Here is a 16,168-nt window from a genome sequence, read left to right on the forward strand (position 1 = left end):
TACAAGCACAGGCTCTGCTTTCTGGACATGTGTGAAAAAAGTTGCTCAAGAGGTTGCCATCTCCTTGAGCAGCACTGTAGACCTGCTGATCAAACATTGCCAGTGGCCGTGCGGGTCATTCCCCGTTCTCTACCTCACCCTGGAGTTGTGCACTTATTCCTGCAGGGTGAAAAGACAGAGAGTGGACTTTTTCAGCCCCATCGGGTTGGGGGCAGTGCCGGAAAATGCGACAAACCAATTAAAAGTTAATTAACTTCGGCGGGACCGGAAGATCCCACCAGCAGGAGAGGCCGTGAACTTTCGGCCAGAGAATTATGATTGTGAGAAATGGATTGTGTGGAGGGGATGGAATGACGCCAATTTTGGAAAATGACTTTGAGGCATGAATGCGAATGTCAGTGAGGTGAAAGTGAATGTGAGTATTGGCTGTTCAGATGTGAATGTGCCTGGAGAGAGAGGAATGTGTGGAGCAGCAAAGAGAGTTGATTTGAGGAGTGATGTGCAGGGGAATGCTGGAGATGTCAGAGTGTGGAGATTGGCACCTGAAAGTGGGATGCCCTCACCTTTTCAACCCTGATGAGGTCGCGAAACGTCTTGGGCCACTGCAGGTTCAAAGGACCAGATTGCTGCTGTTCACTTTCTCGGCCACTTTAGTCCACACCTGCCTGATTTGAAAGGCTGGAATCATCCCCTTGTCAATGGGAAATAGCATTTTGCTGCAGAACCTCAGATCCCGCAGCATGACTTGCAGGAAAGATTTAGAAGCCACGCGGACAAACTTCCCATGTTTGGAGGCAGCAATATGAAAATCCTTGAAATGAATAATGCTTCAGCATGATGAGTTTTCTGTGCTTAGACCACTTGGTAGGTGATGATCAGAGACCTTTAAAATCCAACAGGAGTTGAGAGATTGTAATCAGTTGCTTGCTGAGCCAAGATGCTGGAGTCCTGTGTTAAAACAGGAGTTTGAGGATTTCTCAGTCCTCAAAGGGATATAGAGATTTCAAAATTTAAGTAAAGGCAACAAGTCAGTCGAGTAGAAACATATGTACACACACAGGACCCGGATAGGCTTCACGGGCTAACGGGGCAGTGCATACTCCTCGAACCACATGGGGGCTATCATCAAACCTGTCCTGTGTGCTTCATGCAGGATATTACAAAAGTAGTCACTCGCAGGGCAGCACGGTGGCACAGTGGATAGCACTGCTGCCTCACGGCGCTGAGGTCCCAGGTTCGATCCCGGCTCTGGGTCACCGTCCATGTGGAGTTTTCACATTCTCCCCGTGTTTGCGTGGGTTCTGCCCGCACAATCCAAAGATGTGCAGGTAGGTGGATTTTCCACACTAAATTGCCCCTTAATTGGAAAAAATGAATTGGGTACTCCAAATTTATTTTTTAAATGTTTTCTTTCAATTCTTGTAGTTGCCAAAGCCTCACGGTTCAGCCACTCTGGTCCCTGCCTGGGTCCCTTTAACCAGAAATCCTTCCTTTGACAGATGCGAGCTGTCATCACGCTCTGCAATTAATCAGGAAACTTGGAATCGGGATGCTAAAACCATGGCTGAGTCCAAGAACCACTGCAAAGGTGGTTTCAGGGACAACAAGGTTGTTGACCCACTGCTAGTACTCCACTTCAAGTAGGTCTATTCTGTTGGAATCCTCCCCTACGTCTCTTCCCCTCCCTTTATATTCACCGGGCTCCTCCTGTTCTCTTACTATGCAGCATTACTGACCTTCAAGCACTTGATGATTTAAGGTGGAAGTTTGAAAATTTGGACTCCAATGATAAATTTGTGCTCCGATGATACATTTTGTATCTTGAAACATCTTAAAACAAATCAAAAATTTTAAATCTGCTGCTGTGTTCTTGTGAAAATAACATTTTAAGCATTTCCGGTTTCAGGGGTATTTAAGATCAACAATCGGACAGGAGTCATCACAACAAATAAAACATTGGACTATGAATCCGTAAAAGACTATGAAGTTAGAATCCAGGCAGATTCATTGCTGTTCTTCAGGTCAAACTTGAGGGTTCCTTCAAGAAGTAAGTCAAGGCGATTGCATTTCTTTTTGTTTCTAACTGAAGTTGATTGCTGGATTTCATTTCAGTAGTCATAAAATGTGCAGGATAATTTTCTGAATATGCACTTCTAATGTTCAGGTACTGCAGTTGACTTCTTGGTTAACAGGTGATCCACAAAATGTTCATCCTTCTGTATGCTCCTCAGTGACACCAGGTGCTCCACAAGCTCAGAAACTTTGAGTTTGGGCAGTCGGAGACTGGCTGACTCCGTCTTGGAAATCAGGCCTCAGGCTAGCATATTAGGCTGCTTATTTGCATTTGTTAAGGGCCGAACGCCTGCTTCAGGCATGGGGGAATAGATACTTATTTCTTTCCTTTCCCATTATGGCCTGTTGGGGAGCATCCATATGGATATGTGTGCACCATATTGAGTGCATAGTGGGCTATAGTTAATGGTCAAAAACAAAAATGGGCTTTGTGTGGACAATTTTACCGACCAAATCATTGGTGCTCCCATTAAATATTGGCCCATAACACTCCCATAAACTTCCTTTAGACCCGACCAATTTGTCATATATTCTACAATTCAGAGGAACCAAAATGCCGAGTTAGGATTATGAGCAAATCTCTGAAAGTAATTCTGCGAAGAAACTTGCAGGGATCTTGGATTGCTTCCCAGAATGGTTATTGATCATCACCTGAGGATTGATATTCACTTGAGAGAATAATCGAAGAAATTTAAAACCATCCGGTGGCATCAGGAAATCAGTAAATTAATTTGGAAGAATTAAGAATCATACTCGACCCAAACGTTAACTCTTTCTGTATCCTCAGATGCTGCTGGACCTGCTGAGTATTTCCAGCACTTTCTGTTTGTATTTCAGATTTCCAGCATCTGCAAGGGTTTTGCTTTTATGTCAGTAAATCAGTCGCTTTCCAGGAGAGGGATGTTGCATGATTTGATCTTGCATAGCACTGAAGGTTAAGTGCCGTCACAAGTGAAATATCCTCCTAATAACTAGTTAAATATTGAAGTACAGTTGTCTGGTGGTCTTCAGTGTCTTGCACCTTTTGTTCAAAGCCTTTGAAAACTTTGCCTCGCCAAGAACTAAAATATTGGAATGATAAGCAATCCATGGAAAAGCTTTATTATGAGACTGTGAGTACAGCTTGGACTGGGAACTCTTTTCTTGTGCAGAGGCATCGAGTTTGACACAAGAAGCACATTTGTATATGATATATTACAAATGCAGAAAATTATGCAGCATGATCTGAGTTTTACGTGTTTAGCTTTTATAGTTCTAAAACATTGTTAGTTAATTTACTCAGCTCACTTTTGATTTTTTTGGGGGGTGGGAGGATTTTGTTTTACTTCAGAATGAAATTTAACACATATTATTCTTCATATGAGAGCACTAGCAGGAAAGTTCCCTCCAAGCATTTATCGATGCTTTTAAACAGCTGCAAGTAAAACAATATTGTGATCACATTGATCTAGGTATATGCAAAAGGATATTAGGCGAATCCCAACTGTTTGCAGCTGAATGATAATTTGTGGATTAGATGTAATACTGATCGATCCCAGCTCAGATAGATTTTAAATGTAAAAATAGTTTAGTTAGAAAAGAGAAGTGTAATTTCTAATATGGAGCTTCTTGACCTCCTTCAAGGCACTTAATCGATGCTTCTTCAAGAACATCTGCTCCTTCTTTCTTTCCCACCAACCATATTGTTAGAGGCAAACCTCACTGATCTCCTTCTTGCCCCCACTCACACCACCTCAAGGGCAATTAGGGATGAGGAATAAATGCTGGCCTGGCCAGTAATGTCCACATCCCATGATTTGAAAACAAATCTAGCAATGCTCCTTTGAACCCTGCCAGCAACCAACAAATGTCACACCTCTTTGCATTTACCTCCAGAAAGTGTATTTACTCACAAAGAAGGCCATTGTTTTGCATAATCTTCTGGTGGATCCTGGCTTTGACTGAAGCTTGTTACACAGCTGGTGACACCTTTTTGGCTTTAGAAGGCTGATTGTGCTTTACACCACCTGTCCTGTCCAAACTAGCATTTCATAGAATTTACAGTGCAGAAGGAGGCCATTCGGCCCATCGAGTCTGCACCGGCTCTTGGAAAGAGCACCCTACCCAAGGTCCACATCTCCACCCTATCCCCATAACCTAGTAACCCCACTCAACACTAAGGGCAATTTTGGACACTAAGGGCAATTTTTGGACACTAAGGGCAATTTTTATCATGGCCGATCCACCTAACCTGCACATCTTTGGACTGTGGGAGGAAACCGGAGCACCCGGAGGAAACCCACGCACACACGGGGAGGATGTGCAGACTCCGCACAGACAGTGACCCAAGCCGGAATCGAACCTGGGACCCTGGAGCTGTGAAGCAATTGTGCTGTCCACAATGCTACCGTGCTGCCCTCAGCAGTGTGTCCCTGATCACCAAGTCACATTTTGTTTTTTCCGTCTACTTCCTCTCCTTTAAGCACCTCAGCTTGTTCCATCGTTCTTTTGAAATCCTCACTGTCTACTCCAGCATTGCCCCGCACCAAGTCCCATTCCAAATTTCTAACCAAGATATCCTCTTTACAGTCATTTTTCATTTGGAGCTTCCATTCACCATGACAGTTTATCAGCTAACAATTCACACTGCCTTCTATCCAGCTTTGATATATTTTCCTCTGCACAAATTCTCCACTGCTCCAGGATCATCTTCAGGTCAAAAGTGACCCTTTGCTTCTTTTCTTTACTACCAATCATTCCCTGCTCTGTGGGAGACCTCTCTGCACTGCTCCCACCACCCTGTCCTCCAGGAAGTGTCATGGATTTCTCTTGTCGATAAAACAGAGAGCATCTGCTCAGCTGTACTTGCTGTGTTCCCCATCCCGCTTGCCCACTGTTATAACCTGCCTACTTACCATTGGCTGGGGACTAATGACTATCCCACAATCCTGTGGGAGTATAAGCTTCCCCAATGAGGGGGTCGGAGAAACCACTAGCAAACTCCTAGTATAAATAAAGCTGGCCAGTTCAGGAACCAGCAGGAAGGAGTATGTAGCAAGTGAAGTTACTGCTACTGTTATGTATATAAGTTATAGTAAATAATTGTTATTACTTTGTATCCTTAAAACTCGTGCTGGATTCTTCGTGGCCCTTACAAAACTGGCGACGAATGTTAAAGTAAATAGCTGTCTACACTGCTGAAGCCACCTCCCTGGATTTTTGTTGGATACAGGTTGGAAGTTGTTTTCTATTACACCATGCCTCTGTACGGACGTTTGGATGTTTTTGATGCTGCGCTGGAAAGCTGGAACCAGTACACACAACGGATGTGTTACTATTTCCGGGCAAACAATATCACCGAAAACGAGCGCCAGGTGGTCATATTGCTCACCGCCTGCGGCCCGCATACGTTTGGGGTGATTAGGAGCCTTACGTACCCAGCTGCGCCGGACACCAAAACGTTTGATGAACTTGTGAATATAGTGGGGCAACATTTTAACCCAGCCCCGTCCACGATAGTCCAGCATTACCGGTTTAATACCGCTGAGAGGACCCCTGGAGAATCCCTTGCCAATTTTCTATCCAGGCTACACAGGATTGCGGAGTACTGTGACTATGGTGAGACCTTGTCAGAAATGTTACGCGACCGTTTGGTTTGTGGTATTAACAATGCGGCCACCCAGAGAAAGTTGTTAGCGGAGCCAGCATTGACTTTTCAACAGGCCATTCAAATAGTATTGTCCCGAGAGAGCGCAGAGCGAGGAGTACAGGAGCTACAGGGAATGGAAGTGCATGCCTTGGGGTGCAACCCTTTCCATCCAAAAACGTCCCCCCGCACTCCTGCGGTACCTTGGGCGAGGCAACGTCCGGACCGACGCCAGTGGCCGTCGGACATTCCTCCCCGAAGGGAGCCTTCTCCAGAGCCAATGGATGAGGAGCCATGTCCATGTCAGACTTGTAGGCGCCGACCCCGTCGCGGACGGCGGTCCTGGGGGCGCCAGAGGCGCCGTCGTTCTGACCGAAACTGGGACCAGCCCAGGGGCCGTAACTGGGACCAGCCCAGAGGCCGTACCTTCCATGTGGATGAACCTGCGGCGACTACTCCTGAGGACGTGGAGACGGAGGACGACTGCCTGCAGCTGCATTGTGTGGCAGCTCCCCGTGTGGCCCCCATTAAGGTGACAGTACGGGTCAATGGCCACCCGCTTGAGATGGAGTTGGATACTGGCGCAGTGGTCTCCGTGATCGCCCAGAGGACATTCGACCGCATCAAGCAGGGTATACAGACCCTTACATTAACCGACTCACAGGCCAGGTTGGCCACCTACACGGGGGAACCACTGGACATTGCAGGAACTACAATGACCCCTGTTGTCTATGGACGCCAGGAGGGACGTTTCCCACTTATCGTGGTGCGCGGCCATGGGCCCAGCCTGTTGGGTCGGGACTGGTTGCGCCATTTGCGGTTGCAATGGCAGCACATCCTCCAAACAGTTTCTGAAGGGTTGACTGAGGTGCTAGGACGATATCCAGATGTATTCCAGCCTGGTTTAGGGAAAATAAAAGGGGCCGTAGCCCGTATCCAAGTTGAACCAGGAGCCACGCCGCGCTACTTCCGGGCGCGCCCAGTGCCTTACGCCTTGCTCGAGAAGGTAGAAGGGGAGCTCACTCGTTTGGAGAATTTGAGTATTATCAGGCCCGTCCGTTTTGCTGACTGGGCAGCACCAATTGTACCTGTAATGAAGCCAGATGCCACAGTTCGCTTGTGTTGCGACTATAAACTTACAGGGAATACGGTTTCCCGACTCGACCGATATCCAACGCCTCGCATAGAGGATCTCTACGAGAAGCTTGCAGGTGGACTCTCGTTCACAAAATTAGATAGGAGTCACGCCTACCTGCAGTTGGAGCTGGACCCTGCCTCCCGACCATATGCAACGATTAATACACACCGGGGCCTGTATGAATATACACGGTTGCCCTTTGGAGTATCCTCTGCCTGCGCAATTTTTCAACGTGTTATGGAGGGCGTTTTGAGAGGTTTACCACGTGTGGCTGTCTACCTAGATGACGTTTTGATTACAGGGACGTCGGAGCAGGAACATTTGGAAAATCTGGAGGCTGTCCTTAGACGCCTTTCGGAGGCTGGAGTCCGTTTATGTCGCGCAAAGTGCGTATTTCAGGCAAAGGATGTAGTCTACCTAGGTTATCGGGTGGACCGCGAAGGTCTGCACCCCGTTGCAGAGAAGGTGCGTGCAATTCAACATGCCCCCGCCCCGACTGACACTTCGCATCTTCGTTCTTTTCTCGGTCTCGTAAACTATTATGGGAAGTTCCTCCCCAATCTGGCAACTACGCTGGCCCCTTTGCACCTTCTGCTAAATAAAAATCACACCTGGGTTTGGGGTCAGCCGCAGGAAACCGCTTTCTGGCGGGTAAAGCAACAATTGTCGTCGTCTGGGTTACTAAACCACTGTGATCCTGGAAAGCCTTTGCTCGTCACATGTGATGCATCCCCGTATGGTAGTGGGGCCGTCCTGTCCTACAAGATGGAGAACGGGGCCGAACGACCGATAGCTTTCGCCTCCCACACATTGACTGCAGCGGAGAAAAAGTACGCGCAGATCGAGAAGGAGGGCCTGGCAGTGGTTTTTGCGGTGAAACGCTTCCACCAGTATGTGTACAGCCGCCATTTCACTATCGTGACTGATCATAAGCCCCTGCTGGGACTTTTCAGAGAGGATAAGCCAATACCGCCCATTGCTTCTGCACGGATCCAGCGCTGGGCTTTGTTGCTTGCTGCATACGAGTATTCTCTGGAGCACAAACCAGGTACGCAGATAGCAAATGCCGACGCACTGAGCAGATTGCCTTTATAGACCGGCCCCATGTCAACCCCCATGACCGGTGAGATGGTTGCAACCCTAAATTTTATGGACACCTTGCCTGTCACAGCATCACAGATCCGTGAGTGGACCCAGACGGAGCCAGTCCTGTCAAAGGTTCGGCACATAGTCCTGTATGGTGGGCAGCATAGACAGCTCCCAGGCGAGTTGCGGGCATTTTCCTCTAAGCTGTCAGAATTCAGCGTGGAAGACGGGATCCTCTTGTGGGGGACGCGTGTGATTGTCCCGGAAAAAGGCCAGGAGCTGATACTAACAGACTTGCACAATGGGCATCCAGGCGTGACCAAAATGAAAATGTTGGCCCAGAGTTTTGTCTGGTGGCCAGGCCTCGACACCGACATTGAGAAGGTGGCCCAAAACTGCTCCATTTGCCAGGAGCATCAGAAGCTTCCGCCGGCCGCGCCCCTACATCACTGGGAATGGCCAGGGCAGCCTTGGGCACGCTTGCATGCAGATTTCGTAGGCCCTTTTCAAGGATCCATGTTCCTTCTACTAATTGACGCCCAGTCCAAATGGCTAGAGGTGCATAAGATGCAGGGGACAACGTCCTGCGCAACAATTGAAAAGATGCGTTTATCATTTAGTACGCATGGCCTCCCCGAGGTGCTGGTCACGGATAACGGCACTCCATTCACGAGTGAGGAGTTTGCGAGGTTCACGAAGATGAACGGCATCCGCCATATCCGCACTGCCCCTTACCACCCGGCTTCAAATGGGTTGGCAGAGCGCGCAGTGCAGACATTCAAAAGAGGCCTAAAGAAGCAGTCTTCCGGATCAATGGACACGAGACTGGCTCGCTTTTTGTTTACGTACAGGACCACCCCTCATGCAGTGACTGGGGTAGCTCCCGCAGAACACCTCATGGGCCGGAGACTTCGCACCCGCCTTAGTATGGTTTTCCCGGACATTGGCGCAAAAGTACGCCGCACACAAGAACGGCAGGGACAGGGATTTTCTCGGCATCGGCCGATTCGGCAGTTTGCGCCCGGTGACCCAGTGTTCGTTCGGAATTTTGCTGGTGGTGCCCAATGGGTTCCTGGTGTAATCTTTCGCCAAACTGGCCCTATATCTTACCAAGTGCAAGCCCAGGGTCGTCTCCAGCGAAAGCATGTAGACCATGTTCGGTCCAGAAGACCATCCCCTCAAAAGATTCCCCGCCCCCAGCAACAGCCGCAGAGACCAGAGACAAGGGAAGGTAGTCCTCACAATCTTCCACTGGTGCCTCCCTCGAAGCCTGCACAGGTCGTTACGGGACCGAATGGAGATAGAGACGCTGACATGACGTAGGCAGCAGACTCTGACTCCGAGATGGAGACACAGGATGCATCAGAGAGGGAATCCTCGGGTCCACGGGCCGTGGATGTACAACCGTTGCGTCGTTCATCACGGAAGCGCCGGTCTCCGTCTCGTTACACGCCGCCTGATCCAGCGCCGCGTGCAAATGGTGTCCGGCCTGCGGCCAAACGAGTCCGACGCCCTCCTTCGCCAGGGTCTTCGGTGGATTCCTCGGACTTTGGGGGGGGAGAGATGTTATAACCTGCCTACTTACCATTGGCTGGGGACTAATGTCTATCCCACAATCCTGTGGGAGTATGAGCTTCCCCAATGAGGGGGGTGGAGAAACCACTAGCAAACTCCTAGTATAAATAAAGCTGGCCAGTTCAGGAAACAGCAGGAAGGAGTATGTAGCAAGGGAAGTTACTGCTACTGTTATGTATATATGTTATAGTAAATAAATGTTATTACTTTGTATCCTTAAAACTCGTGCTGGATTCTTCATGGCCCTTACAAAACCCACCAAGCCAAACTTTCTCCCAGGTCCACCCTGTCGTAATACTGCACCTGCTTCTTTCTCTAATTTCCTCTGAGCACCTCTCGTGCCCTCTCCAATCTTTTTGTCTCCTTTTTAAATGGGTTCACCTTTCTACTCAGCATTCATTTTTGTCCAATTTATGTCTCTATGAAGCACTTGAGGATGCTTTTCTACATTACAGGTGCTATGTCAATGCAAGGTTATTTTGTTGTTTTTGCTGGAGAGAGGCATTGGTAAAGTTTAAACAAATTTGTACAATGGTTTTCCTTTCCTTCCAATCAGGTATAAATCTTTCATCTCTATTCTTCCTCATGACTAAAACTGGGAGTTTACTGTGTGCAGCAATGTGGGATGCAAATCCATGCTTTAATATTACATTGGTGTATGGATGAGCTAAGGGAAGGTTCTTAATTTTTATTCTGTCCGTCTGAATTCATGCAGTGTATTGCAGGACCAGTATACCGCAGTGGAGGTATTTCACAGAGTGGGGTTGTTGGATATTACTCACAACCCCCACCTTAATGCAAGAACTGACTGGTAGCTGGCCGAACCCACAAAAAAAGTCTGCCCTGATTTCAAGTGATAACCAATAGGCTACACAGGATGATAGTGGGACTACCGCCTTTCCATGGAAGGAATTCCTTGTCTCGGCAAATCTAGCAGTACCAGTTGCGCCAGAACTGAGTAGTGGGAACTAACGGAATTGAAAGATGGATGCCAAAGTCAGGTATTTAGGGCATTATTTGGGCAGGGAGGTGGGGGGCAAGGTGGGGTGGGGGAGGTGGTTTTTGGAGGCCAAATGGAAGATGCGAGATAGATGGGGCTAACATATTGAGATAGGGGGCTGACCCTGATGCGCAAAGGGCACCACCCCCCACCCCCCACCTCACCTCTCCCACACACAATTGCTGTGAATCCCTTCCTTTACGCTTCTACAAAAATGTTTTTCAAAAGCGGGCTCCACAACCCCATCCACCTGTATGCCAACTGTTGTTTATGGTTTGGGCAATGTGAAATACGAGTCAATTGGCTTAGTAACAAGCTCAGTTGCTGGTTAATTCTTTATTTAAAAAATAGGATGGGATGCAATTTTGGTGCCTACACCAAACGCATTATGGAGACCTAGTTTGGGGTGAGCGGGAAGGCAGTAAGCTTGCCACCCCTCATATTTTTGATGCTCCCCTGACCCTCCCATCCAGAGAGCAACCATTAAATCCATCCCCAGATGCTGAAAATCTTAAATAGATATAGAAAATGCTAGAAATACTCAGCATCCATGGAGAGAGGAACTGAGTGAATGGGCACGATCTAACCAAAATAAAAGAGAGTCCATTCTGGAGGGGATTAGAGGGGTCTAGCGCAGGTAACAACCCCGCTATCTAAAGGCACTCTGTAGTGTTTTTGGGCCCTGGCGGGGAACGCCCAAGAGGCCGCACTTAGCATCATTTCCTGCACTGAGGAGCACCGACAAGCGGAGCTCCTCAGTGCAGGAAGAGATCAGGGTGCCGTTTTTAAATGGTGCCCCAGTCTTTTAACCCCCCGACGCGAGCCACTGATCCCGCAATGACGCAACTCACCTGTCCTCGAGCCCCCCCTCCCCCTGTACCCCACCTCACACGAGCAAGGCCCAATCCCCAGCAGGGGAAAAATGCCACCTGGACTCCTTGGCACTGCCAGCCTGGCACCCTGACAGTGCCCCTGCCAGCCTGGCAGTGCCACCTTGGCACCCTTGCAGTGCCAAGCTGGCACCTGGGCGGTACTGACAGCATGTTTAGGTGGAACTACCAGGGTGCCAAGCTGGCAGTGCCAAGGTGCCCGGTGGCATCAGCAGTGCCAGGCTACCACCATGACCAGCTACCAGCCACCAGGGGGCCCCTGATCACCTGGGAGACCTTCCCAAGTGCAGTTCCGCCTGGTCACCATTTGTGGTAACCAGTGCTGAACGGCGCCTCGCCGGGGTCTCCTTGCCGAAGCCGGTAGATGCCAGGAGCCGGTTCCATCTGGCATCAGCAGTTAAGTGAATTTAAAAACTAATTGGGATAAAAATCCCATTGTGGGCAGGAGCCACTTCGCAACCTCTCGCAAGATCTTATATCTTGAAAGGCGTAATGACCATCAGGAATCCTGGGAGAGTATTCTCACAGGATTTACCGGCCACATCCCGTCCCGACTCCAGCGGGGCGTGGCTGGAAAATTACGCCCAATGTTTCTGGTTGATGACCTCTCGTCATCAGTTTTTTGAAAGGCCATTGACCTGAAATATTGGGTGTATATTTTGCAGAGTACTTTGTCCCTAGATCCTCCCCATCCCACCCCTGCACCCTGGATAAAAAAAGTTGGCGGGACTTCCGTTAACAGGAAGAATGACTGCACTGGTGCCATTTAACAGCTAATTGTCATTGAATAGTCTACAGGCAGGATTACGAACATACGGACACGGAGAAGTAGACTATTTAACTCCTCGAGTCTGCTCCGCCATTTAATAAGACGATGGCTGATCTGATAGAAAAGACAAATCTGCATTCCGCCATCTCCGATAATCTATCACTGCCTTGCTTACTAAGAATCTATCCAACTCTGCCTTAAAAATATTCAAAGACTTTTCTTCCACTGCATTGTCAAGAAGAGAGTTCCAGAAACCAACGATCGTGTGAGAGAACATTTCTCTTAATTTGCAATAGCACAGTGGTTAGCACTGTTGCTTCATAGCTCCAGAGTTCCAGGTTCGATTCCCGGCTTGGGTCACTGTCTACGCGGAGTCTGCACGTTCTTCCCGTGTCTGCATGGGTTTCCTCCGGGTGCTCCAGTTTCCTCCCACAGTCCAAAGATGTGCAGCTTAGGCGGATTGGCCGTGCTAAATTGCCCTTAGTGTCCAACAAAAACGGTTAGGTGGGGTTATGGGGATAGGATGGCGGTGTGAGCTTAAGTAGGATACACTTTCCAAGGGCCAGTGCAGACTTGATGGGCCGAATGGCCTCCTTCAGCACTGTAAATTCTATGATTCTGTGGCATCAATGGCGACCCTTTATTTTTAAACAGTGCCCTCCCCTAGTTCTAGATTCTCCCACAAGGGGAAACATCCTCTCCACACCCCTCAGGATCTTAATGTTCCAATCAAGTTGCCTTTACACAACTTTGTAAGGGACAACAAAGAGTCTATCCCGAGTTGTAGAGAAAAACAAAAGTTACTTTATTTAATACATTAACTATTATGTACTCCAGCAGTTCGCGACTGATTCTTCTATGGTCGGTGCCTCACTGGCCGACTCTATTTATACAAAGTCACATGAACCTTTTTAAGGGTCCTCTGCCCCCTTATCAGGGGAGCTCATATACTGCAAGCTCCAAGGGGCAGTGGATCACCCTTACCCCAGAAGACCCGTGCGGGATATAACACTCTTCTAAATTCCAGTGGATACAAGACAACCGACCCATTCCAGGTATTAATCTGGTAAAACCTCAATGAACTGCTTCCAATGAATTTATATCCTTCCTCAAATAAATTGTCTTACAACACCAGGTTAAAGTCCAACAAGTTTATTTCGAATCACTAGCTTTCGGAGCACAGCTCCTTCCTCAGGTGAATCCTGAGGAGCTGTGCTCCGAAACCTAGTGATTCAAAACAAACCTGTTGGACTTTAACCTGGTGTTGTAAGACTTCTTACTGTGCTCACTCCAGTCCAACACCAGCATCGCCACACTGCAGATGTGGTCTCACTAGTGCTCTGCCTGCCATGGACAGGGAGGCCCAACTCAAAGAGCTGCTGACAATTGAGTAGCCAGTAAATTTGTAGTCCCAGCAATGCTAACTGGGAGCAGTGACTATATTTGGGACTACAGGCAGTCACCAACAGAGATCATCACTGATGCTAGACACCAAGGCCTTCCCTCATGGCATGAGCTCCCTCTTCACATGTATGAGGCCCTGGCAGGGTAGCACAGTAGTTAGCACTGCTGCCCCACAATGCCAGGGATCCCAGGTTCGATTCTAACCTCAGGTGACTGTGTGGAGTTTGCACATTCTCCCCGTGGCTGCGTGGGTTTACTCCAGGTGTTCCGGTTTTCCTCCACAGTGCAAAGATGTGCAGATGAGATGGATTTGCCATGATAAATTACCCCTTAGTGTCCAAAATGGTTAGATGGGGTTATTGGGTTACGGGGATGGGGTGGAAGTGAGGGCTTAAGTGGGTCAGATAGGCTTGCCTCTGGTTCACTTCTGTGGAACCATAGTCTGGAAAATATTTTTAATTATATCAGTTGAACAATTCTTAATCTTTTGAATACAGTGGACATTTGTGCACTGTTTTAATGAATCTGTTAGCTCGTTTGTTTTAATGTTAATTTGTGTTAATGATTTCACAGGAATAATTGACAAGAAGATGTTAAACAAGCCCACTAAGTATTGGTCCTCAGTCAATTATAGGCTCCATTATCTTTTGTTTCCCTCTCACATTCCTTGTTAATTGAGAGAACAGACGTTTACACGGTTATCAATCTGCTCATGTTTCGACCAATGCTTGTGGCATCTAATCACTTGGTCTTGTCCCCTTCAAACTTGGTGGCTTCAATACAACGGACCTTGATCCTTCCCCTGGTCAGCATAATATTTTAGAATTAGGCGCTCATTGAGATTTTTAAATTCTTAACTACTTGTTTGATAATTTATCTACAAAATAACATTTTTATTTATATTTGCTGAATATAACCTAGGATGAAGCATGGTCTCAATGTTAACCATCCAAAATATTTAACTAGATTTTAAAATCTGTACTTCAAAATTGTACTTTCAGTCTTTGTAATTTCGGTGACCAATACTTACAGCCTTTATATCGAACTGATTTCTTAAATTTTTGCAAGGAAACATGAAAGGCAAGGAATGATATATTGTGAAAACTTCTTCATTCTTCTAATTTCATTGGAACAGGAATTTTGTGACAAAAAAACAATGTTTCAAGCAGCAAGAAAAATAAATCTCCAAACTGTAATCAGGAGAATAGTAACTTGTCTTCTTTATTGCTCCCTGCTGCCACCGCTCCCAGACATTGTATATAAAACGGCAGCTGAGCCAGCACACTAACTGCCACGTGCTGATTTAAGGAGCAAGATTTTAATTATGTGAAATGCACAGCTAGGGGAAAACAACATTATGCAACACAGCTTTAAACTTGTACCACGTCTGCGCAATAACTGATACTATTTTTGGCAGGAGGAAAAAGATCTAACACATTGAATCTATTATAGCTCTTTTGCCCTTTCATTCAAAGCTTTTACATTTTAGTATCATCCTCAATTCTTCCATCTCTTCATGAGCTTCAGTAGTTTATGTTGGTGAAGTATTGCATCTACCAGGGTGGTCTTCTAGCTCCCAGACTTAGTGGCCATCCTTTACCAAATGAAGCCCATACTTCCGGGTGCGGCGATGACCAGCTGAGTCGCACGTTTCGGCAGCTCCCTGTGAAACGGACTTTTGGGCTCTTGATAGGAGCCCCAACGGCAATTTTAACGGCTGAAAACACCGTGCGGTAAACCAGAAGGGTGTTCCCCCGGGACACGGATGGAAAAAGGAGAGGAAAGTGGCCGGATTGCAGCGGATCCTTTGGAACAACGGCAAGGAAGGCAAGCAGAAACCAAGATGGCGTCGGAAGGTGGCAGTTTCATATGGGGCCCTGAACAACAAGAGTTTTTGAAACGCTGCGTGGAGGAGATAAAAAAGGAAATGAAGAAAGAGTTGTTGGCCCCGATATTACAGGCGATTGAAGGGCTGAAAGAGGAACAAAAGACCCAGGAGCAGGAGCTTCGGGTCGTGAAGGCGAAAGCAGCAGAGAATGAAAACGACATACAGGGCCTGGTGGTGAAGTCGGAGATACAGGAGGCACACCAGAAACGATCTGTGGAGAGGTTGGAGGCACTGGAAAATAACGCAAGGAGGAACAACTTGAGGATTCTTGGCCTTCCTGAAGGTGTGGAGGGGGCGGACGTCGGGGCATATGTGAGCACGATGCTGCACTCGTTAATGGGAGTGGAGGCCCCGACGGGTCCGTTGGAGGTGGAGGGAGCATACAGAGTTATGGTGCGAGGATCGAGAACAGGAGAAGCTCCCAGAGCCATAGTGGTGAGATTTCTCCGTTTTAAGGATAGAGAAATGGTCCTTAGATGGGCGAAGAAAACTCGGTGTAGTAAATGGGAGAACGCGGTGATCCGCGTCTATCAAGATTGGAGTGCGGAGGTGGCGAGAAGGAGGGCGAGCTTTAATCGGGCCAAAGCGGTACTTCACAAAAAAAAGATAAAGTTTGGAATGCTGCAACCGGCAAGACTGTGGGTCACATATCAAGGGAGGCACCACTACTTTGAGACGGCGGATGAAGCGTGGACTTTTATTGTAGAAGAAAAATTGGAA

At 47.8% G+C, this 16,168-nt stretch overlaps 1 protein-coding gene across 1 annotated transcript in view; it reads left to right on the forward strand.

Moving 5' to 3' along the window:
• The window catches only part of pcdh15b (protocadherin-related 15b), a 2,356,722-nt gene that overhangs the window by 2,143,446 nt on the left and 197,108 nt on the right, over positions 1 to 16,168 (forward strand). Inside the window, exon 32 of the mRNA XM_072478931.1 lies at positions 1,907 to 2,047. Within this exon, the coding sequence (XP_072335032.1) occupies positions 1,907 to 2,047 (141 nt within the window). The remainder of the gene's footprint in view (positions 1 to 1,906; positions 2,048 to 16,168) is intronic.

This window comes from Scyliorhinus torazame, chromosome 16, assembly GCF_047496885.1.
Source record: "Scyliorhinus torazame isolate Kashiwa2021f chromosome 16, sScyTor2.1, whole genome shotgun sequence".
In the NCBI taxonomy this organism is placed as follows: domain Eukaryota; kingdom Metazoa; phylum Chordata; class Chondrichthyes; order Carcharhiniformes; family Scyliorhinidae; genus Scyliorhinus; species Scyliorhinus torazame.